The 23860-nt window shown below is 37.9% G+C and overlaps 1 protein-coding gene across 1 annotated transcript; it reads left to right on the plus strand.

Moving 5' to 3' along the window:
* The first annotated feature begins 749 nt into the window (after positions 1-749).
* ythdf2 (YTH N6-methyladenosine RNA binding protein F2) lies at positions 750-16084 on the plus strand. Its single transcript, XM_067367222.1, has 6 exons — positions 750-914; positions 1079-1103; positions 2712-2791; positions 4551-6173; positions 10763-10825; positions 13719-16084. The coding sequence occupies exons 1-6, from the start codon at positions 888-890 to the stop codon at positions 13740-13742; spliced, it is 1842 nt and encodes a 613-aa protein (XP_067223323.1). The 5' UTR covers positions 750-887; the 3' UTR covers positions 13743-16084.
* The last annotated feature ends 7776 nt before the right edge of the window (positions 16085-23860 follow it).

The following is a 23860-nucleotide window of genomic DNA, read 5'->3' on the forward strand; positions in this document are numbered from 1 at the left end:
AGTAAACTGTTAAAAATGATTGTAGTTAATTCAGTTATACAGTATAAACAAGTATTTTCTATATTTTACTATAGAATTTACACCGTTTTTCTACATTGCCTACAATTTAAAATTAAAATTTCAAATAGGCCTATCTTTTAACACATATCGCATCATACTCAGTTACAGGAATAAGTCCTTTTACGCATAGCACAGTTGTGAGGAACGGGCACAACAACCTAAAGCACATACAGTCAAACCAAAATTTATTCAGACACCTTGAACATTTCATTCATTAATACAGTTTATTCACTATAAAAAATGGTAAAAAAATATGACAAGATCTCAGATTTAAAGAAAAAAAATCTTAATTATGTCAGATAACACTTAAGCAAAACATGGTCAGGTCAAAGTGTCTGAATAATTTTTGGTTCCAAATTCTTATCAATTTTACTGGAAGTCCACTGTATGAAGAATTGCTGGGTATAATATGTCACAGTTTACTTTATTTTGCTATCCTCACTTACATAAATGAACTATAGTGTCCTGCACCCACTAGTAAAAATATATATATTAAACATATCAAAAATGTCTGAATAATTTTTGGTTTGAGTGTATTTAAATGTATGTCCAAAGAAAATTTCCCCATCACGACCTCCTCCTCCAAGCCGAGCAGCGTCGCTGTTGCAGTGGATAAATGTGCGGCGCCCGCTCGGCCATGTTGAAGTGTGGAGGAACTGCAGCCCGCCATTGTGTGTCTGATCTGCAGCTGTACTGAGAGAGAGAGAGCGAGAGAGAGAGCGAGCGAGAGAGACGGGCGCAAAGACTCTTAAAACACACACATTTCCCGTTGACTTTAACCCGCAAACAAACGCGCAGTATAACACACAGGCTCCGGGGAGAGAGATATGTCAGCCAGCAGCCTTCTGGAGCAGGTAAACAGAGGCACTTTGTGAACATTGAGCAGAAGTGGCGTCGAGGCGGGTTTTTTTCTCTCTCGCAGCGCGAGTTCAGGCCTGAGCTTCATATAAACCTTCATTTATTCTCCCTCTTTCCTCTCAAAACTCACTCCTTCATGAATCACCTGGACCCAATCCAGAGACCGAAAGGCCAAGCAAACAAAGGTAGGTGAAGTGCTGGCATGCCGTTTTTGCGCTGTAATAAGAGTCTCGTGTTGGTGTTGCTGTTAGCAGGCCGTGTGCTTATATCAATTCCGCTATTAAATCAAGCGGTTAAACCTGCTCAAAACAATCCCACGTGAGGTTAGAATAGACGTAGGTCTTATAGTAGAGAATCTGGTTGGTTTTAGTCTCACGGAACTGAGAAGAGCTTGTGTTTGGAGCCCACGCTAGTTAGCCGCCTAGCACAGGCGAATAGTGAGGCCGAGTGCAGCTGAACGCGTGACACACACTCAAGCACCTGAAAACCCACATACACTCTGCTTGAACACTGTTTTAGGTGTTTACTTCAGAAGTAGTGGTGTAAATGTCCCACATACACTTAGATCAGCATCCCTATCAGTGGCCAAGAGGCCGGGGTTTAAACCGGGAGGAACCTGTTAAGGGGATTTTCAGCATCACACGAAGTGTATCAACCTTTCACAATCCAGTTACAAGTTGAATCAGAGCACATGACCACGTGGATATGATGTGAGAGCTTTTAATTGTTTGTTTTAGTCTCCTTTTCAATTTAAAAGTAGGATGTTTTTCATACAGTATTAGTAATAAGACGCTACCAGCTAACGTTACATAGTGACAAAAATGGGGAAATGCTAAAACAGCCAGGATAATGTAAATAAAATAATTACTATACATTGTATTAAGTTGAATGTACTAGACAAAGTTAAATGCAGTACTCTTTCAGCAAGACTTAAATGATAACTAAGATTACACTATTTTACAGACTAGTATGAAGATCAGATTGCAGGCTGGTTTCTGATGTTCATATATAAATTTGGCTGTGATAACTGAACGCCTGCATTTGATCTCTTTTAAGATGTGATACTTTGTTTTATTCTAGCTGTTTCTTTTGAGTTTTACAGTCTGTGTTGAATCCATGTTGAGTTCAGCAGCAGGTGCATTGATCTGATGGTGCGTTCAAGTCCATGTCAGAAAGATCATGTGATTTCAACTTTTATTCATGAAGGGCACAACACAATCGTAATTATGAGTGGGAATAATGAGTTGAGGGCCGTCGCTTAGAAACCATGATAGACAATGGCAGTAGCATCTGTAGCTGATGGTAAATGTTGAAATGTATGCATTTTTTTACAATTAAACTAACAAAGTTGCCTGTACAAAATACAAAAGTATTGTACAATTATAATGGTATGAGTGTGTGTATGTATGTGTATATATATATATATATCATGATTCAGTTTACAGACCTTTCAGAAATTGAATAGAAACAAAATGCAAAACCACACCTGATGTACATTATTCATAATTTTGTAGAAGTAGAGTTATAAAGCCTTGCGCTTTTGTGTGGAAAAAGTACTTTGTCGTCTCACTCCAACCAAAGTGATTTGAACGCACCTGATTTTGTAATAATAAATCCCCTACTTCCCAGGAGGACTTGAACGTACCATGGGTTTTGAAGCACACACAAGTTTAAAAGTTCCCAGATAAAACTTCCTGCTTTGGCTTAACCTTATTACATCCTTTTCATGAGGCTGCTGTTAAAAAAGAAAGATTGTGGATACTCTCTAACTTTCTGTATCATTTGCTTTCCAGTGCAAAACGGAGCAGTTACCCAAAAGGATACATTGAACGATGATGAGTTCGAGCCTTACCTGAACGCTCAGCCCAGACAGGTAGGTCTTGTTTCAGAGCTAAACAAAAGGAACCCATAGAGACAAAGAGCAGGGCAATTGTTTTTGCTGCCTATTCTCTTGAGGATTCCTTATGGCTCGTAATTACATCCTGGTCTCTGAGCTTTGTTTTCTTATTGGGATCACTATGGCCAAATACTGTATGAGAGTTGGTTAAAGAGGTGTGTGGGATTAGTAAAGTAAAGTTAGATTAGTAAAGTCATCCATCATATTATGTACATAGGCAGATGTTTAGTTGCTACAATTTTAGTGCACATTGAGTCATAGGAAATTGTGCAAAATGCAGCACAGTTGTTTACCAGGAAGTGATAAAGGTGATTATGGAATGAAATAATTATCAAATTACATTTGTTCCGGTCCAGACATTCTGTAATAGAATTTCATTCAAATGAAAAATTCCGCAATTTATCAATCCTTGCACTAATATATGCTGAAATAGTGGGTTTTCTGGCAGTGGATGTCTTGTCAGAAAAATGGGACAAATGAATAAAGGGTCTAGTATTCACTCTGTCAAAGGAATGCTGGGATCCTTTGTAGGGAATCTGTGCCACTGTTGCTTTCACAAAGCTGATTGCTGGTGTTGAAAATATGAGCAGGCTGTGTGCCTGGAGGGGTGTCCCAGTCCTTGACCGTTCCTAAATGGTCTTCTCAAAGCCCAACATTTTTGAAGAGATGTTTTAGTACAGAGGTTACTACAGTCTTATGTTGGTTAGCAGAGCTCAACAATAAAGATGGCCTGTTGATCCGAGGTTTTTTTTTTTTTTTTTTTTAAATCATGCATTTTTATAGCAAAGCTAAACTTGTGCACTACTTTTTTTTTTGTCAGCTCATTTTGTTATTGCAAGAATTACATTATAGTATTTGGATCAGTTGCATATACACTACTGTTCATCAGTTTGGGGACGTGGGAATTAAAAAAAAAAGGTGAATTTAGTTTCTTGTGCTTGCCAAGTCTGCATTTGATTTAAAAATTGAGTAAAACGGTTATATTGTGAAATTACAATTTAAAATAACTATTTTTATATATTTTAAAATTATTTATTTTTGTAATGGCAAAGACAACATATCAGGGTCATTACTCCAATCGTAAGTGTCACATGATTCTTCTGAATTATCCTGATTTGGTGCTCAAACATATCTAATTAATGTTGAAAACGGTTGTTCTGCTTATTTTTGTGGAAAAGAACAGCATTTATTTGTTTTGTAACACAAGTGTCTTTACTGTAACTTGTGATCCATTCAATGCATCTTTGCTAAAAATGTTAATTTTTTATCTAACTGACCCCAAAATTGAACAAAAGTGTATGTGAAACTACTGAAAAATGTTTAGACAACTGTAATTGGGTGTAAATTTATTTGTAAATTGTGAACCATTTTAAACTAACTGTGGTGGCCAGTGAAATTTTGGAAAGTTATTTGAACTACTGACCATACAACTGTACAAGCAGCATACATTCTTATTGTTATTTAAGCCCTTGTTAGCCTCACTTCCTTAATTTATTTTCTTTCAAAACGGCAGTAATGTTAAGGGAAAGTTGAGAATATTTGGATGACTAAATGATTTTAATGGACAGTATAGATAATTAAAATGGTAGAAAATAGTTCCTTTTGCTTCTTGCACCTCAGTGTCACTTGTTAATATTAACCCTCCACTGCTTTTGTATCATACTTGTTTGCATTTTCAACCTGTGCAGCCGACAATGATCAACATGAAGCTCATATGATGTTCTTGTTTTTGCAGAGCAATGCCTATACGGCCATGTCCGACTCCTACATGCCCAGTTACTACAGCCCCTCGATAGGCTTCACCTATTCGCTGAATGAAGCAGCATGGTCTACAGGCGGTGACCCCCCGATGCCTTACCTGGCCTCTTATGGACAGCTTAGCAATGGGGAGCACCACTTTCTCCCAGATGCCATGTTTGGCCAGTCTGGGGCACTGGGGAGCAATCCTTTCCTGGGACAGCATGGCTTCAACTTCTTCCCCAGTGGGATTGACTTCCCTGCCTGGGGGAACAGCAGCTCTCAGGGACAGTCCACACAGAGCTCAGGTTACAGCAGCAGTTACGCCTATGCTCCTAGCACGCTAGGAGGCGCAATGATTGATGGACAGTCTCCCTTTGCAGCAAACGAGCCGCTCAACAAGGCCGTGGGAATGAATAGCTTGGATCAGAGCATGGCGGGGCTTAAGATTGGAGCTGGGGACATGGCACCCAAAGTTGTTGGTTCTGGACTTCCTGGAGGGCCACTGAGTCAGGTGTCTGCAGCTCCCACTATGCCTCCTGCCTCCATGGCTCCTGCAAAAACTGCATCTTGGGCGGACATTGCCAGCAAACCAGCCAAACCACAGCCTAAGCTGAAAACCAAGGGGGGACTTGGCGGGACAAATCTGCCGCCGCCTCCGATCAAACATAATATGGATATTGGCACTTGGGACAACAAGGGGACTATGCCTAAACCAGCAGCCCCTCAGCAGACTTGCCTGCCAACTAACGGTCAGCCGCCCAATCAATCGTCTCCTCAACCGGGTGCTACTGCCGGCGGGGTTCCGCAGCTGCCCCTCAGCAACGGACAGCTAGGGCCTCCTACTGGTCAACTCGGTCAGCACCCTCTTCCTCCAGGTGGCCAGCCGGGTGCTGTCCCACCTCCATTATCCCAGGGCCCCGCTGCTCCCCAATCCTCCCAGCCAACCCGCTGGGTGCCTCCGCGTAACCGTGCCAACGGCTTTGGGGATGCAGCGGGCGGACCTGGCCAATCCCCTCCCAATTCAGGAATAGGTGGGGTTGCTGTGCCAGCAGAGCCCCACCCAGTTCTGGAGAAACTGCGCATGGTGAATAACTACAATCCCAAGGACTTTGACTGGAACCCTAAACACGGTCGCGTCTTCATCATCAAGAGCTACTCTGAGGACGACATCCATCGCTCCATTAAGTACAATATCTGGTGCAGCACAGAACATGGCAATAAGCGCCTGGACGCTGCGTACCGTTCGCTGGCCAACAAAGGGCCCCTCTATCTGCTCTTCAGCGTGAATGGTAGCGGGCACTTCTGTGGCGTGGCTGAGATGCGATCGCCCGTGGACTACAACACTTGTGCAGGCGTGTGGTCGCAGGACAAGTGGAAGGGACGTTTTGATGTGCGTTGGATCTTTGTGAAGGACGTTCCCAACAGTCAACTGAGGCACATTCGTCTGGAAAATAACGAGAATAAGCCGGTGACCAACTCCCGTGACACTCAGGAGGTTCCACTGGACAAGGCGCGTCAGGTGTTGAAGATCATCGCAAGTTACAAGCACACCACCTCCATTTTTGACGACTTCTCACACTACGAGAAACGTCAGGAAGAGGAGGAAAGTGTGAAAAAGGTAACCTGCCATGGCCTTGCTCCATCAGGAATATAAAGCTGATTATCTTTAATCCAGTTCTTCACAAAGTCCTTCTGCTGATGTCGATTTCAAAATGTTAAATGTCAATCTTGTCCTTTTCATATTTTGCATCTGAAATCATACATTTTATGCTTATTTTATCCGAAGCAGATTAAGATTGTTTCTTCTAGGGCTGCATGATATTGAAGAAATGCGATATGCAATAACTTTTTAAAAAATGCAATAGTTGATATGCAATGCTATTAATGCTTCAAGTGTGTAAAATCTATTTAAATTATATTTAATTATTTTAAATCTGACAATGACATAACCAATATGTTTCACATTCTTTCAGGGGGGAAAAAAGCATCACAAGCATCGAAATAGCAACTCAGCTGTGTTTTAACATTAGTACATAAAAAATAATTCCACAAATCTGACAATGTCATTTTAAAATTAATATTTAAAATGCCAACACCTCTTTGCTCATCTTGTTAATTTTTCACGATGATATAACTATACATTACCATCAAGAACACACAGGTAAATAAAAACACCTGAAACTAGGGGAGGAAGATAAGTTATTTGAATTAATCTTTATTAAAAATGAGACTGAAGATGCAAATTACAAACAATAGGACAAATGCAATAAAGATGAAATAAACAGTGCTTTAAGTTTTTCAGGCAGGCCTACATCTATTTAAGAGTAGCATTCAATTAAGAAACGATACAGAAACTGAATAATCAAATGTAAAAATAAAACCCTGCATAGTCTTCCCATGAATTAAATATACTTTGATTCATATTAAAGTTACAAAAGTTATTTGGTCAAGCAGTGAGTAATTTTTCTTGATTTTCTTTTGTTTGACACAGCAGCAGGTATACAGTTTTAGGCCGCTGTCAATTTAAGACCTAATGCGCAAGTCTTGTTAATGCATCTGATTTCTTTCCCAACTGTTTGTTCACTTATGACATAAATTACTTTTTTCATGAATACTCTCCAAGACAGGCATTTTGACAAAACTGTGTATTTGACCGTTCAAGAATTTGGGATTGCACGCAGTCTGAGAGGCAGCTTTCTGTGTGCGTGCTTCGAGTGTGTCAGACAGAGTCTCGCAATGAGTTGTTTCCCTCAGCTTATTGTGCTTAACTCTTTAACATTAACCAACCACATGTAAGTAACAGTCATGTGCCCAGTGTATTCTGCTATATGCGTCGACCTAAAACTTTGACTTTGCAACTTCTTGAAGTAGCCTATTAAAATCATTCTGATATCACAAGCCTTTGTGATATGCAAATCACTGTATGTACATTTGCCATATTTCGATATATCATGCAGCCCTAGCTTCCTCTCACGTACCCATTTACTTAAGGAAAACGCTTTTAATGTTTTGAAAATTCAACCTGTTGCATATTGTTGCTGCAGGTAATGGAAATGCAGATTTGTGGTTTGTGCAAATGGCTAAACCACAAAGAGCTAGATTATAAGTATGCATAAAACAATTGTTTCCCTCCCATTTGCAGAGACCGTAAAAGGGGTAGTTCATCCGAAAATGAAATTGTCATTTACTCAAGTTATTCTAAAGACGCAGTGGTCAACTGGCCATAATAGTTTATTTTATTTTGGCCAATCTCTATTCTCTATTGCGCACAAACTGCATTGCAATAATTTAAAAAAGAAAGAAATTTGCATGGAAAATTACAAAGTCTGTAAACAGGACATTAACAAAGACCAGAGACTGGACACAGCGAAGATGGATTCCAAAGAGAGCACATGTGCCAGCAGAGCAAATACTGTCATGTCTCACTGTTTGCGATGCGTAAAATATTGAATTGGTGGTGAATGTGTCTCTAAAGGGAACTGACTGTCTTTAGAAATGTTTCGGGTGCATTTTCTTTTCTTTGTACCTCCATATAAGTTAAGCGCAGCGATGCTTTGTGTATAGCCACCTACTGTTCAAGAGTGATTTTGCATTTTCGTTCAGTCCATCTGTTTTTGTTTTGTGCAGGTATGTCTTATGAAGCATAATTTCACAAGTCTAAAATCAGACCATTCAGTTTTTGCTTGATGTTGAAATTATACCATCAAATTTTATCAAACAGTTGCTCATGTTACATGTGTGTAGTGTTTTTGTTTGGATTATGGTCAAATTTAGTGGTTTTCCTCTAATTTCAAATGTTTAAGGTCCGTTTGTCTGTTATAGAGCAAATAAAAAACAAAGACATTTGCTTAATGAGAGAAATCGGCCAATTTACTGGTGTAAAAATGTTTGTTTTAATTTTTTTTTTTTTTTTTTTTTTTTTAAATCGGCAGTGAAATCTTGATCGGTTGCATCACTGTCATTCCAAACCTTGGGTTAATTTCTGCTGAACACCGTTTTCATGCAGTCAAAGGTTGAGGTTCAGTCATTTTATGGACACAAATAGTTAAAATTCTGTTTTGCAGAAGATGGTCGTACAGGTTTGAAATGAGTACCTTTATTTTGGGTTGAACTATCCCTTTTAACTCATGCTGTGGAGTTCATAAAGATTAGGCCCTTTTTTTTTTTTCTTTTTAAAAAAAATCAATTTCACTCTCAGCTGAGTTTATTAGTATGACATCTACCAGTTTGAATCCCTATAACCCCTGTTGTTTAACCAGAATGTTAGTATGTCAGATAACAAACTTTTGGTTAAACTCCCAACCACAGGTAGCACACCTCTTGCAGTTACTGTGCATCACTGCATGAGAACATCGTTACTTGACAAACATTTTGATGCTGCTTTTTTATTTCAGTTCTGCATACTACAGTTTTATTTATTTTTTTGCAAAAATCAAAACAATGTGTGAATGTTTAAAATGGCACATGAAGACTAATGTAATATATGATTGTGATCACTTTTATTCTACATTTTCTTGAAGAAATTTTTTTTGGAGGGAAATGTATACTATAGTATATTTTAGTATATTTTAAAATATATAGTGTATTTTTGTGGTGACCAGCATTTATAGTTACCTGACAGCACATAATTGTTGAAACAAATGAAAGCCCAGCCCAGATAATCCACCCATCTTTCATATAGTGTTTGCAGTAATGCTTTTTCTGACACACGTGTGTGTGGTGCTTTTGTAGCAATGGAGGGTAATTTTTATTTTATCTTTTTATTGTGGTTATATGGATGACATGAATTATGGCTGTAAAGCTCTAGAATAGAGTTCTCATTACAGTTCTTTTTGTATTGGTGGACTGATATCACCAGTTTAGCTCATTGAATCAAAGGAGCAGGGCAATTATTCTGTTTGAATTAGATGTATTTGCTTTATTGTGAAGTATTGCTTACTGAAATGTTTTAAAGATAACGCCTTCAAGTGAAATTGTTCTGTGCATTGTATACTTCAAAAACCGAAGTATACTTTGGGCTTAAAAGAGTGCCGCTTCATAGTTTGTCCCAGTTCACTCATCACTCTCCAGTAAAGCTGCACAATTAATCATTAATAGATCTTGATTCAAACACCCACTCAATCGTATTCCTAAATGGCAGCGATTTGCCTGTCTATTAAACCTTTTACAAGCGTAACATTCAAATCTGTGTTGGGGCTGCTGTTGACCCAAAGAAAGCAGTTGTCGTGTATAGATATGAAATGGTATTCACATACAGTCTTTTCAACCACACAGTATCATTTCTGTTACCAATATTCATCACAAAAGTACTGGGAAAAGTTTATATTTCGGTATAACGCTGATGACACTGTTCTAGATATATTGAGATATTCAGCAGACAAACAAAATGGCATGTAATTTACTAGAGGTTCTGAAAATAAATGTTAAATGCTGCTGTCTAATTAAAAAAAGTGTAATTTTTACTAATCTGTTTGAATAAATAATTCAATGACTTGCTTATCAATACTTGTTTCAGTAATGGATGAATCAGTGTTTGAACATCTCTTGAATGATTCATTGACATACATTTAAGGCACTTGTTGCCACCTTGTTGCGTTACAATGTAATCGCTTGATCTGTACGTTGTGTGCAATCGTTATTTGAAGCATCAAGTTACTTTCAAAAGGTGATTTGCTCTATTTTGACCAATATTGTAGACGTCAGTGTTGAAGTGTGGTTGAAAAACTGTTTGTGACGCCGTATCATACCTATACAACTGCTTTCTCTGGCTCAGTGGCAGCGCCAATGCAGGTTTGAATGTTCCTGTGTGCTTTTGTCAAAGGTTTAATAGACATGTCATTTAAGAATGAGATCACGTGGGTGTTTGAATCGCAATCTTTTAACGATTAATCGTTCAGCTCTATGTTGAAAGTTACATGACGCTTCAAATAACGATTGCATCAATTACATTGTTACGTCACTAGATGTTGACTAGTGACTTAAAAAATGTCTTTGAATCATTCATTCAAGAGGACATTCAAATTCTTTGGTCCAAAAGGGTTGATGTATAAGGAATGATCATGATGATCATCATCATCATCATCATCATATTGTTAATATTATTAATATTAAGCCTAGTATACAAATGTTGTTGTTCTTCGTAATTTGCATTTGAAAGATGTTTGGCATTCCAAAAGGATTTGACTCAACTCTTTGTCTCTTGGGCAGGTGGAGGTTCAGGGAAGTGACCCGTACTCCAGTAACTCCAGTCGGAGCCACTACAGAATGCAGGTGATGCATCTTGCAGATTCGCTCATCATTCATAATGTCCTCTATCTGTCAGCATGCTTGTAAATTAGTTTGTAAGCTTGTAAATAATAGATTTCATATATTTTGGCAGCAGGCCCTGCCATTAGACATGTTTGTGTTTTAACATGTCCTTTTGAGCTTGTCAGTAGACAAATTAGTAAAAATATGTTCTGATAACATTGTTAAATGGTTTAATGGCATTAATTGTCATTTCTTGTTTTATTTATTATTATTATTATTATTATTATTATTATTATTATTATTATTATTATTATTATTATTTACCTGTTCTCTAAGCAGTGTTGGCCATTTAAGTTTAGGGTCAGACTTTATGTAATACTTTTCAGCAAAGATGTTTTAAATTGATTCAAAGTTACAGTAAAGACATTTACAAAACAGAAAGATTTCTGTTTTAGATAAATGCTATTCTTTTGAATGTTTTATTCAAAGAATCCTACAAAAAATGCTGTTTCTTTAAATGGTATTAAGTAGCACAACTGTTTTCAACATTGATAATTAGGAATATTTCTTGAGTACCAAACCAGCATATTAGAATGATTTCTGAAGGATCATGTGACACTGATGACATGAGTTAAGGCTGCTGAAAAGTTCAGCTTTGCCATCACAGGAATTACATTTTAAAAATATTACCTCTTTATTTAATATAAAGTGATTACTTTTAATTTATATAATATAATATATAATATAATATAACTCGAGCATAATTTTCAAAATATTACCGACCTCAAACTTTTCAAGTGTACTTTAAAAAAAGACATTTGATCTGTAAGTAAAATGTATAATTTAATGTGATCTCTCTTTTATACTTTTTAACGTTATTTTTCTAATAAGATGGTAGGGCTTGGTTACAAATTGATTTCTTGATTTCAATTGATTCTTATATTGAAAAACGGATATCGATTCTTAAATTCCAAGAATCAATCTTTTAGTCTATGCAGTTTTCAGCTGATGAATGATCAAAGTTTTGTAGCATACCTCCCATCAAACAATCGCTACGAGTTTTGTGCTTTGTTACTTCTGTTATGAAACGGTCTCAGCTTTTACGAAATGCAAAATGCATGAATTGGTCATCTCTTCCACTTTACTACTAATTATTGCCTGAAATAAACATGAATGAACATCAAAAGGTTTGTTTAAAGAATCAGTACTACTTGCTGAAATCTGTTTCATGTAATCGCTCAATCAGTGATTAATCCTTGGAAAGGCGTCAGTAAAGCAGCTTGTAAACAATGTTACAATGTTGCATTTACATCAGAAAAACTATTCAATGTACAGACGTGGACAAAATTGTTGGTACCCTTGATAAATATGATCAAAGATGACTGTAAAAATAAATCTGCATTGTTTATACTTTTGATCTTTAATTCATAAAATTAGCAAAAATCCAACCTTTCATTGAAGGAAAAGAATTGAAAGTGGGGGGTAAATCACATTATGAAAAATGTTTTTCACCAAAACATTGGCCACAATTATTGGCACCCTTTTATTCAAAACTTTTTGCAACCTCCTTTTGCCAAGATACCAGCTCTGAGTCTTCACCTATAATGCCTGATGAGTTTGGAGAACACCTGACAAGAGATCAGAGACCATTCCTTCTTACAGAATCTCTCCAGATCCTTCAGATTCCAGCTCCATGATGGTGGTGCTTTTCAGTTCACTCCACTCATTTTCTTTAGGGTTCAGGTCAGAGGACTGAGATGGCCATGGCGGAAGCTTCCTTTTGTGCTCAGTGACACATTTTTGTGTTGGATTTGATGTTTGTTTTGGGATTGTTTTGAGATTGTTTCCTTAACCCTCCCGAACAATTTGTGGGGATGTAGGTTCTGTTTGTTTTTGGGTTTTTTTTTTGTTTTTTTTTTTTGTTTTTTTAAAAAGGCTTTCTGAGACTCAAGACTCAACTAATCTCTGCAATTCTCCAGCTGTGATCCGTGGAGAGTCTTTGTCCACTCAAACTTTCCTCCTCACCGTGCAATAGGATGATTTAGACACACATCCTCTTCCAGGCAGATTTGTAACATTTTAGTTTATTGGAACTTCTCAATTATTGCCCTGATGGTGGAAATGGGGATTTTCAATGTTTTTAGGTTGTTTTTTTTTTTGTTGTTTTTTTACAGCCACTTTCTATTTTGTGAAGCTCAACGATCTTTTGCTACACATCAGAACTATATTCTTTGTTTTTTCTCACTGTGATTAATGAATAAGTGAATTTTTTGCATTTGTGTTTCCTCGTGTTTATATTCCTGTGGAACAGGAAGTCTCGGCTGGATAATTTCATGTTCATGATCACCCTGGTGTGCTAAAAAAAAAAGTAAATATGAATGGGAATATACTTGAGATATTTTACTCAATTCCAGGGGTGCCAATAATTATGGCCAACATGTTTTGGAGAAAAACATTTATTTCATAATGTGAGGTTTCCCCCCACTTTCAATTCTTTTCCTTCAATGAAAGCAAAAATCTAACCTAATTTTATGAATTAAAGACCAAAAGAATGAACAATGCAGATTTATTTTTAGTCATCTTTGATTGTATTTATCAAGGGTACCAACAATTTTGTTCGTCTGTATATAAACTTGTTAGTCAACTAGAAAAATGAACTCAAGGAGGAGCATTTTTGCTAAATGTATGCACTATTGCATTTTACTTAACCTGTTCTTCAGTATTGTTTGAATAAATCATGTTTTTGTCAACCACTTAACTTTAATTTTTTTAAATGATTAGAAATATAATTGAATCATGATATTTGTGTCAGTACCCAGCCCTATAAGCCCTAAATTTAAAATTTGCTGTCAGATTGACACCTCAACATCCATTGTTTACAGTTGTTTTTTTTTATTCTTTTTTTTTTTTCCAGGATCGTCAAGGACGTGTGAAGTAACAGACACCGCTTTGGGCAAAAGACTGACAGGCCCTATTTTCTCTCCCCAATCTTACAACCAGATATTTTCAGAAATTATTTTGGGGAAGATTTAACCAAGGATTCAAAAAGAGGAAAAAAAAGAAACTAAATGAAGACTGATTTCTGTTGACCTAAAAGACTTACTTCGAACTTGTAGTAAAAGAAAATGACACGATTATTCATAGGACTACAACTTAATTCTATAGGATTCTAATAGTGAACCCAGTACTTCCCACTTTTTTTGGTCCCATTTTTGTTCTGCTGCCTCTTCCTTTCGCCTGTTCTTTTTTTGTTTTTGTTTTGTTTAAGAAAAACATCTGTTTTTACAGTCCAAGCACATGGCTTTGCGTCTCTCTTACAATCTTGAGGTTTTTTCTTTTTCTTTTAAGCAAACATTGAGTTCTAGTGTGCCCGGATCCTGTTTAAGCAGGTTTCCCCCTCCCCTCATTTCTCTAACTCCTCCTCTTTATTGGAGCTGAAACCATCCAGTCAGGATGTGCAATGATCGTCGCCTTCTCAGTGGATGTTCCATTGTTTGTTTGTTAATTGGCCACTAGTCAGTACAAGTCTCATTACCTTCTGAGGAAGAAAAAAAGTTTACCAAGATAATAAAATGGAAAATTGTAATTAAAAAAAAAAAAAATTCTAACGAATGTTCAGGAATGTCCTGAGTTTTTCTGTTCCTTTTTGGTTTTGTTTTTTTTATTGTGTTGGTAATAGAGGGTGTTTGGCAGGAGACGGTAAATGGACAAGCCAATTTTGTTAAGGCTTTTGCTCATTGGATCAGTTTTATAGTGTACAAAGGGGGCCGTGTTTGAGAGTTGTCAGCTTATTTTTCCATTTACTCCTTTTTCTTCTGCAAGTTAAAGAAAAATTGTTGCTATGGGCTGCTCTCCTCCCATCTTTTTTTTTTTTTTCTAGTCTTTCTCTTCCGTTTCTTAAGTCTGCATTGAGGTGGGCCTTGCACCCTCTCTTTCTCATAATCAGTTCATTAAAAATAAATGTGGTATACTCTGCAGAACTTGTGTGTTGCATTTTCCCCTTGTTTGACTAAATACTACGTCATGCACTAACCTATGTCCCAAACAGCCTGGTCCGCCCTCCACCCAGCACCCACACTCCTGTCCTACACTAGCTGCCTGCGCACTTCACCCCTTCTTCTACTTTGTTCATGTCAGTGCATTAAACGACTCCTGCAAAACTGCTGGCATTTAGCAGTGTCAGAATAAAGATGCTGCACAAAACTTCAAGTGTGTTTGATGTCTAAAGAAGTGGATATGATCGAAATTGTGTAATGATACCTTTTCTCATTGGCACACTGAAGGATTGTTTTACCTGTATCCATGGCCATATGCTTAAATGTCATTTGTTATAAACACAATGCATTTCTTGTCAGGAAGCAATGTCAAACGAGTATTTGCCACCTTAATAATGAATCAATAGTATGGTGAACATATTTATTCACTTTAAATTTAAATGAAATCACCAATACCCCACTAAAGCTCAGTGGTTGAGTCAGGTATCAACGAAGAAAATGCTTTCTTTGACATTAAAAAGCTCTGGTGATGAGATTTCTCACAAGGGCTGAAATTTTTTTTTTTATTTTGTTTTGTTTCTCTGTGGATTGACCAGCTTTTTTCCATTATTTTAAACAATGTAATAAGAAATACGCTTTATTTTCTTTATATAATGAGTGATTGTATGGCTTTATAAGCGATATTGTTTTACATTTTTGCTAGATAGAAGCACTTTCTTAATCGTCCTTTCGATGGCGCCGTTTCCACATCCAACCTGAACGTGGATGTTTCGAGTGTGTAAACAAAGCTGTGGTTTAGAAAATCACTCAAATCTTGGATAACCATTTTTTTCTGAAAATAGAGTATTTTAAGTTTCACGCCAGTATGCTAAAATCAGTGGACTGCGTCTATATTGTTGGTCAGGCCGACGGGTTAATCCTAAAATGGCGGCACCATGTAGAATTGAACATGCTTGTCCGACAGGGGGCGTTAAAACTTCATTTTTCATGCTCCTCCCTAAACTGGTGAGAGAACGACCCGTTTGACTGAAAAAAAGATCGCACTTTTTACGCTGATTGTTCAATTTGATGTTTCAAATAATGTATTTATTTTATTCCATTAATCTATCTACGTATTTGAACAATATATCTAGGTTACTATCCAAATTAACCTAGATCACTAACTCTTAAAAAGCATAGTTCATTCAAAAATTAAAAATGCCATTTTCTCACCCTCATTTTCCAAACCTGACTCTTCCTTTTTTTTTTTCTCTCTCTCTCTCTCTCTCTCTCTCTCTCTCTCTCTCTCTCTCTCTCTCTCTCTCTCTCTCTCGAACATAATTTGATAAAACGTTTTGTCCATACAGTGATAAGTCAGTGTTAACCAAAACTGTTTCATTCTTCAAAACATCTTTTTTTGTGTTCAACAGTAGAAATAAAACATTAGGGTTTAGAAAAAAAAAATGCCAGAATTTTCATTTTTGGGTGAACTGTCCCTTTAAAAAAAATCCCCAGTTCTGAATGAATTCTCAGAACAGACACATTTAATATTACAGATGCATGTAAAGAAAGATGCAAAATGTTTGTTGTATTAAGCATTTATTTCTAGTTGAACAAAATAACACATTGGCCATACATACTAACAAAAGTATCAAATACAGCCTATATTTTGAAGGTTTTGTGACCCTTGTTTGTATTGTATTTCATTGTGCACAGCATCACCAAACATTTCACTCTGTTTCATGGGGTAAAATTACCAGAGACATTTCACACTGAATATGAGACCATTTAAAATTGAACTATCCCAACGGTTTTGAGCTTGGGTAATTTGTCAAAGGCCGCAGTGTCAGTGTGGTCACAGCCATCAATCAATTAAACCTTTTAATTGATGACAGCACAGTAGAGCTCTGCCTGTGTTTACAAGAAGCCTTATGTGCGTCTGAATCAGATTGGGCATAGTGTGTATTTTGAGTCTTTAGTGCATTAAAATATTAGCCTGTCTATGTGGGTGCTTTGTGTGTGTGTGAAGGCCAAATGTTATAACACTTTTACCGGTCAGCACTAGTTAAAAAGGCTTATAAATGTGTTGGAACATGATTGTAGTGGTTGGGTTGGGTTAGGCAATTCAAATAATATAGCTAAAATCAGTGGAAGTCCATGCAATGTCCTCACTAATATAGTGAAATAAAGGTGTGTGCGAGTGCATGGATGATATTGGGGGTGTTTTACGTATGAGGGGGGAATAAGATGCAGCACATGGCTCAACCTCCCGTCTGTCTATATCATGCCGCCTGAGGGGCCCTTCTCTGACCTCGGCCTCTCTTTCCCCAGGGACACCAAAACCTCTTGGGATCCCCAGACAACATAAAGGTGGGGAGGGGGGCGGCACGTGTCTCCGAGACCGTTGATGCGGTGTGTGTTTAAGACAGATGCAGTCTAGTCTGTCCCTGTGTCTTATGTTCCATGAAAGGAAATTCTGCTTAGCTTCATAGCAAATCATGTTTACATTATTATTTACATTTTCTGTAATAAAAACTGCCTTAGATTTTGAAGAAAATCACAACCTCAAATATATTTCTTGGGAAAATTCTTAATAAACTATTTAACTTGTGCACGAAAAGGCTAATATATAGGTTTATCTTGCATACTTTTGGCTCAATCGCTATAACAGTGCAGGCCACAGCAAAGTCTGCAGCGATTTTCATGCTTTTAGATCATATCCGTGTAGCCGCTGATAACAGGCTGCACCTGAATAACAAAGAGATGCAGGCCTGAACTCAATCAGTCTCGGTTTTAAGAGCAATAGATGTTGTGAATTTCCGATTTGGGTTCTTCTTGTATCCCAGACAGTATTATCGCTTTTTATCCTGCTGCCGTTGCCGTCCGGATTGTGTGCGGGGTGAGGGGCGAGGAGCGCGCGCTGCGTTTATCAGTGTGTTGACAGTCGAGCAACCGCATGCGTTCAGCGCATTATCAAGAGCGCGCGCGTGTATTTTTGCCATTAGTAACGCCTGGCCATGTCTGCAAAAGATGCAATTTACATAATAAAATCATTTCTGTACTACACTGAGGGACATATTTATTTCAAACGAATATGTATATATGGAGGTCGAAAGAAAATATGAAAGGGGCCATTTAAATGTCCTTTCAATTCCATAAAATGTATTTTAACACAAGTTAAAAATAAAACAGATAAATAGCAAGATTTTAATTTAAAAATGAACAACAATCTGAATTTAGGATAATTTATTAGACTATATATAGGCTATGCAAAGCCTTGCACGTTTAATGATGTCTGTTTTTCTGTATTTAAATGATCAATTACTTTATAAGCATCGGTCATTTTTTATATTTATTTATGTGACAAAGAAATTATCCAAATTAATTTATTCAAAATATTAATTAATTGTAATTTGCTCTTAATTTTTCAAAACGACGTTAAGATAAGTAGAAATCTTACGTATCTGTGTTTTCCCCCCTGTAGGGTATTTTGAAAGACTAGGCCTAAATAAAAAATCTACAAATAATTAAAAAAAAAAAATCTTAAAAATTACATTAGCTGATATCTTTGATGATATCTTTGTGCAGAGACCGAATATTAGATAGCCTATAGGCTATAAAATTTAAAATTTAGTTGAAACATTTTAATTCATAATTAGTCTAAATTATTCTTTGATCCAAAACAAAATTATTTGACTTTTAATTTATTTTACTTATTCGTTGTTGTGGTCGTTATTGGAATTCAAGAGTGTGACACATAACCTCAACATGATTAAAGTGCAAGTTAACGTTCCTCCCAATCTAGGTTCAAAACTGCAATTTTAAAATATTTATATGATTCTAAAAAAAAAAAAAAAGAAACAAAAATGATATAGGCCTACAGATTTGCAAAAGCGTCTTTTGGTCGTGATCGCGCAATTGTTCTTTATCTGGAGTCGTCAAGAGGACAAATGTGAAGTGTGGAAAAAAACAAAAAAAAAATGCGTCTCCAAGGTTTGTAAGTTGTACGAACAAAAATATATTCCGTGTAAATGTATAAAAGCGTAAAATGCAACACCAGCAACGTCACGTATAGTCTGAATGACTGTCAGAGTGATTAATATTTGCTTTTATTGTCTTCACAGTTGTCTGTTCTTCCGACAGAAATCTAGCCTGAGGGGAAGAGCCTCATCCCAGACCCTGTTTGCCTTTCTTTTGTGAGTAAAATTCATCATTAGTCATAAATAAATACGTAAACTTTGACCCCTTGAAACATCTGCGCCACGTGCCAAGAGCAGATAGGTGATTTATTACTGTCAGTTTGAAGGGACACGATTTGAATGGCAGAAGCTTTATGGTGGGCCTTATGTGTTGGTGATGTTTGTGCTCTTCTACTGTTTAGGCTAAGTAGCAGGCAGCAACAAACCCTAAAAATACCGTACTAAGTGTTTTCTTTGCAACAGGCCCTTGAGCTTACTCTAAATTCACTGCGTCACAGATTTGGACAAAGCTTTCAGAAATGAGAGAATTGTTATTTAAAAGAAAATTGCTCAGAATGTATGGGTAATATTTAAAGTCCTTAATCCCATGCTAACTACACTGCATTTGCATATTGCACTCCAGTGCTTGTAATGATTGCTTGTGTTGTGAAATGTAGGTCATAACGCAACCTTTGCAGTTTTTGCCTCCGAGCCTTTTTCAGAGCATTGTCACTAAATATAATCTCATGGTTTGGCAGAGATACAGCCATGCCTTTAGTAATGCGTATTAGGCCCTGTGTTAATGTGTGTTTTTTTGTTTTGTTTTTTCTCATTCTGATGAATATTAGCTGTTTGCGCTGTATAAGGGGAGCTGCTTCCATGATATTGCTGTAAATCAGGTAGGGGATGGCAGTGGGATGGTGCAGTGTGTTATTTTATTGTGTACATATGATGTCTAATATAAAACCACAGTTGTAGTGACCGTACTAAACATGACTCAGTCACGTCGATCGCTCGCTCGCTCAGGTGAGTGCTGCTGTTGGCTTCTCTCTTGGCATTCACCGCGTGCCTTAATTGTATTGAAATTAAATCAAGGTCCACTGTGAACACAAAGAGCAAAAACCCAAGTTTCCGAACGCCGTCCACTTTGTCGTTTCCGTACAAACTCTCTCTTGTTCCTCTTCATCCCTGCAGTCTATGTCTAACGGTTCAGTCGTGCACTTCAGCATCAACTCGCTGTCTGTATTTGGTCCCTATGCGGTCTGCACATCCTGTTCTTGTCCTTCAGTACAATACCACGTTTCTGTACTCATCTAAAATATATTTCTTCTCACCTGTCCTCCTCCTCCTCCTGCATCTGATATGGGCTTTGCTGGTGTTAGTGCAGTCCAAACCAGAAGTCCTAATCTCAAACACACACACACTCACAGTCACTTACAAACGCACCATCGCACATCTTTCCGAGGATTCTCCCCGTGCGCGCGGTTTTAATTCGCATAATTCCCGTCTTCGATCGGCCTAGATGTGTGGTAAGAACAAAACATACATGATAATGCAACACAGTGTTTCTCATGGTCATATTTTACACACATATACACAAAAAACATTCCATTCAGATACATTCAGACCTCCACAATTCTAGCTATGCTGTATAACCGAATGCATGCCCTGAGGATTTACAAGAGAGGGAGAGAGAGGAGACAGTGGAAGAGATAGAGGGGAGATAAAGAGGATCTACCTTTTGTTGTACCCATTCTGCATGAAGCCTTGGCACCTGCTTTCTGTTTCATTCCAGCAGACCTTTTTCCTCTCTCGGCCAAACAAAGAGGACCAGCAAAGCTGTGCGAGAGGGATGTGCGAAGATGCAAAGCTATGCACTGCTCTCCCCCTCGTCCATTCAGCACGTCCACCGCCATGATGAGACGGCTGCCAGCATCGCAATGTAAAGCTAGCGCTTCCCTATGACAGTCTGTTCTCTCCCTCTCTCCCCCCACCTCTCTCTCTCTCTCTCTCTCTCTCTTTCTCTCTCTTTTATTTCTCTCACTCTCTCCCATCATACGCACACCTATACGGCAAGTAAAAACAAGTACGGTTAAAATCACATCACATAAATGAGTTGAAGCTGACGATGACAGTTGAAATAAAAGCATACATATGCATACAGATAACAGAAGATGTACATGTATTTAGGAAAATAACAATATTCCAAAACACATCGGTTACAGCCACAAGCATCAGATCACATACAAGAATTACCCAGAAGCACCATCAAAACTACTGACATTAAGCAGCAAATTATCTTTAGATTCGTTCTTTTTTCCTCGCGTTCTCGCTCTAGCGGAGAAAACAGAAGCGTATATCCTGGTTTTTCCCCGTTCTCTTAGTTCCGTCAGTTCTCGCTATTCTCCATCCAAGGGTGAACAGGGGGTCCTGCCGAAGCTCTCTGCCCCAGCTGAGGCTCCTTTTTCTGGGGGCTGGAGAGCAAGGTAGCAATGGGAGATGTTCTGAGGGTGGGGTGGAGGGGGTTAGGGAAGAGGTAGGCAGGTAGGAAGGTTTTCACGCATGCAGGAAGGGAAAATCAGGTGCTGGGATGCTGCAGCTGTTTAAAAACAAAAACAAAAAAAATAGAGGAGTATTCTCCCCCGTGCCATCAGCCTGAGAAAATCCAGCAGTGCGCGCCACTAAAAAAAAAAAATCTTTTTTTTTTTTTTAAAAAGAAAAGAAAAGCTGAAAATGCGCATATACATATATAAACATCATATATGTATACATATCCAGAGGAAGAGGGAAGGAGCAGGTATGCAAGGGATGAGCGGTTCACACACATGGACACACACACACTGCGCTGCGCACACGCTCGGGCTACAATTTATGCTCTCCGTTTGACACCACCCCCACCTCCCTGGGCACATACATACGCGCACACACACACACACACACACACACACACACGTGCGTGTAACGTCCCAGCTGATCGTGGTAGAGAGATTAGATTGTGGGGACAGCTGGCAGGGATTACACACGCAGGGGGTTGACTGAGCAGGGGAGGGGAGACCCTCTCTGACCAAGATATATACACACACATACATCAACACACAATAAATTGCAGTAAGAAAGTGTGCAGCATCATGTTTACCTAAAAATATACTAATATCACATAAATGGCTGCTATATTTGGAAATAGGTGAGCACACACACATAAACTGAATGCGAGGTGCACAAATAGCACGCATCTAGACGTTGTGGGTTAATGTATGGTAATACATACTGACTGCTAGGGGGTGGCGGGGTGACGCAGTTGACCTTTGACCCTGGACCACTCCATCTTTTCAGGGTGATCAGCTGATTGCAAAAGGGGGGCTGTGGGGAGGCAACCCAATATGCTCCCCTGACACGCACACACGCAGACGATACATCATGCGTGATATAACACAAGCCGCTTCTTCGCTAATGCGCAATATCACTGCAAATCAGCAGGACGAGAGTTTCAGATGTGAAAGAAATTTTCATTTTCAATCGTTTTTTTCTTCGTTCGTCCGCATCACACTTGGTGTTAAATCTGGAAGCGTTTCAAAGCGTGAAACCCCAGTGTACGAGCTATACAGAGGAGATCAATACTGTTTAGTCTTGGATTTTGAGCAGCGTTTGAACTATATCTGACATTTAAATCAATTCTATGCTTCAGCATTTTCTGTTGTGGAAAGCTGCAAAAACATTCTGTTCTTTGATAAAAGATTATTTTCAAATTAAATATGCACAGCTATTTAACAGACAGTCATTGTCTTGTTTTAATTCCCTATTTTTTCTGAATAGAAATAATTTCATTTAAATCTATGTATATAAACCTATACATATTTGTAATAATTATAGACAGAATGTCTTTTTTAATGGAGCTAAAACATAAAAGGGAATATTGTGGGCACGTTAACATCCACAACCGTCTTTTAAACTGTGTTTGCGTGTAGTACGCTGAAAGTGTGTCCTTGCTCTATTTATGTCTTTGTCAATGCATGAATATTCCTGCGTGAGATCATTATTGTATATTTTCACATTATATGTGTGTTTATGCCCAAGGCAAATCAAACAGAAATGAAGTGTATGTAAATGGAAAAGATTAGAACCTGTGTGTGTGTGTGTGTGTGTGTGTGTGTGTGTGTGTGTATGTGTAAGAGTGTGTGTGTGTGTGTGTGTGTGTGTGTGTGTGTCAGCACTAGCCTAGCCTGCATTCCACCTAGCAATAGCGTCCTCTGAGTGCACTTTAATCTGTAATCTGACAGATTAGCAAATAGGAGCGTTTGAGCTGGATTATCACCTCATTACAAATGACGAGCATCCCAGGACCTGCTCCTTCTGTGTGTGTGTGTGTGTCTGTGTTGGTATATTCTGTATTTTTTGTGTTTTGTGTCTGTGTGTGAGTGCTTTTGTGCAGCGAGATCTTAATTTAAATACACTTCCATGATGGTGTTTCTTTAAAAGGGACTCCACATTCATTGCGTTATGTTCAAATCTGAATGGTAAATGTTTTTTTTTTTAAAAAACAATATTTTTTTTCTGAACAGAATTCATTTTTTGTAATATTAATATTTTTTCCTGTTCTTTAAAAATGTCTAATTTTCATCCTTCACTGATTTTTTTTTTCTTCTTTTTTTACTTTAATCCCAGAGTTCATATCTTGTATGTCAGCATCAGATTAAAATTTCCATCAAAAAATAAATAAACAAAAACAAAGCAACCAGATGTTCCATTGAAGCGGTCGGTCTTTGCGCTGCATCATTTTAAAGAGGTCACATAACAGATGGGTCGCTAAAACGTCCTCACCGATGAGCCGAAACGGGACATTTACAAGATTACAAAGACTAAAGCTAAATGAGTTTAAAACCTAAACCTGCAGTATTTAAGGGTGAAAGATCATTATTTTAAACGAATGCGAGCTGCAGCGTGCAAGTAGGGAAAAGGAGAGCGGTGCATGTTGAGATGTGTGTGTTGTGTTTCTTCATTTTTGTGTGTCTCTGCTTTAGGTATAGGTATATGGTTATAATGCTGAGTTGGCCATTATATGTGTGTCTCAGGAGTGTGTGTGCCTGTGGGCAATGCACAGATGTGTATGTGAGCGAGCACTGATG

The sequence above is a fragment of the Chanodichthys erythropterus genome, chromosome 18 (genome assembly GCF_024489055.1).
Source record: "Chanodichthys erythropterus isolate Z2021 chromosome 18, ASM2448905v1, whole genome shotgun sequence".
In the NCBI taxonomy this organism is placed as follows: Eukaryota; Metazoa; Chordata; class Actinopteri; order Cypriniformes; family Xenocyprididae; genus Chanodichthys; species Chanodichthys erythropterus.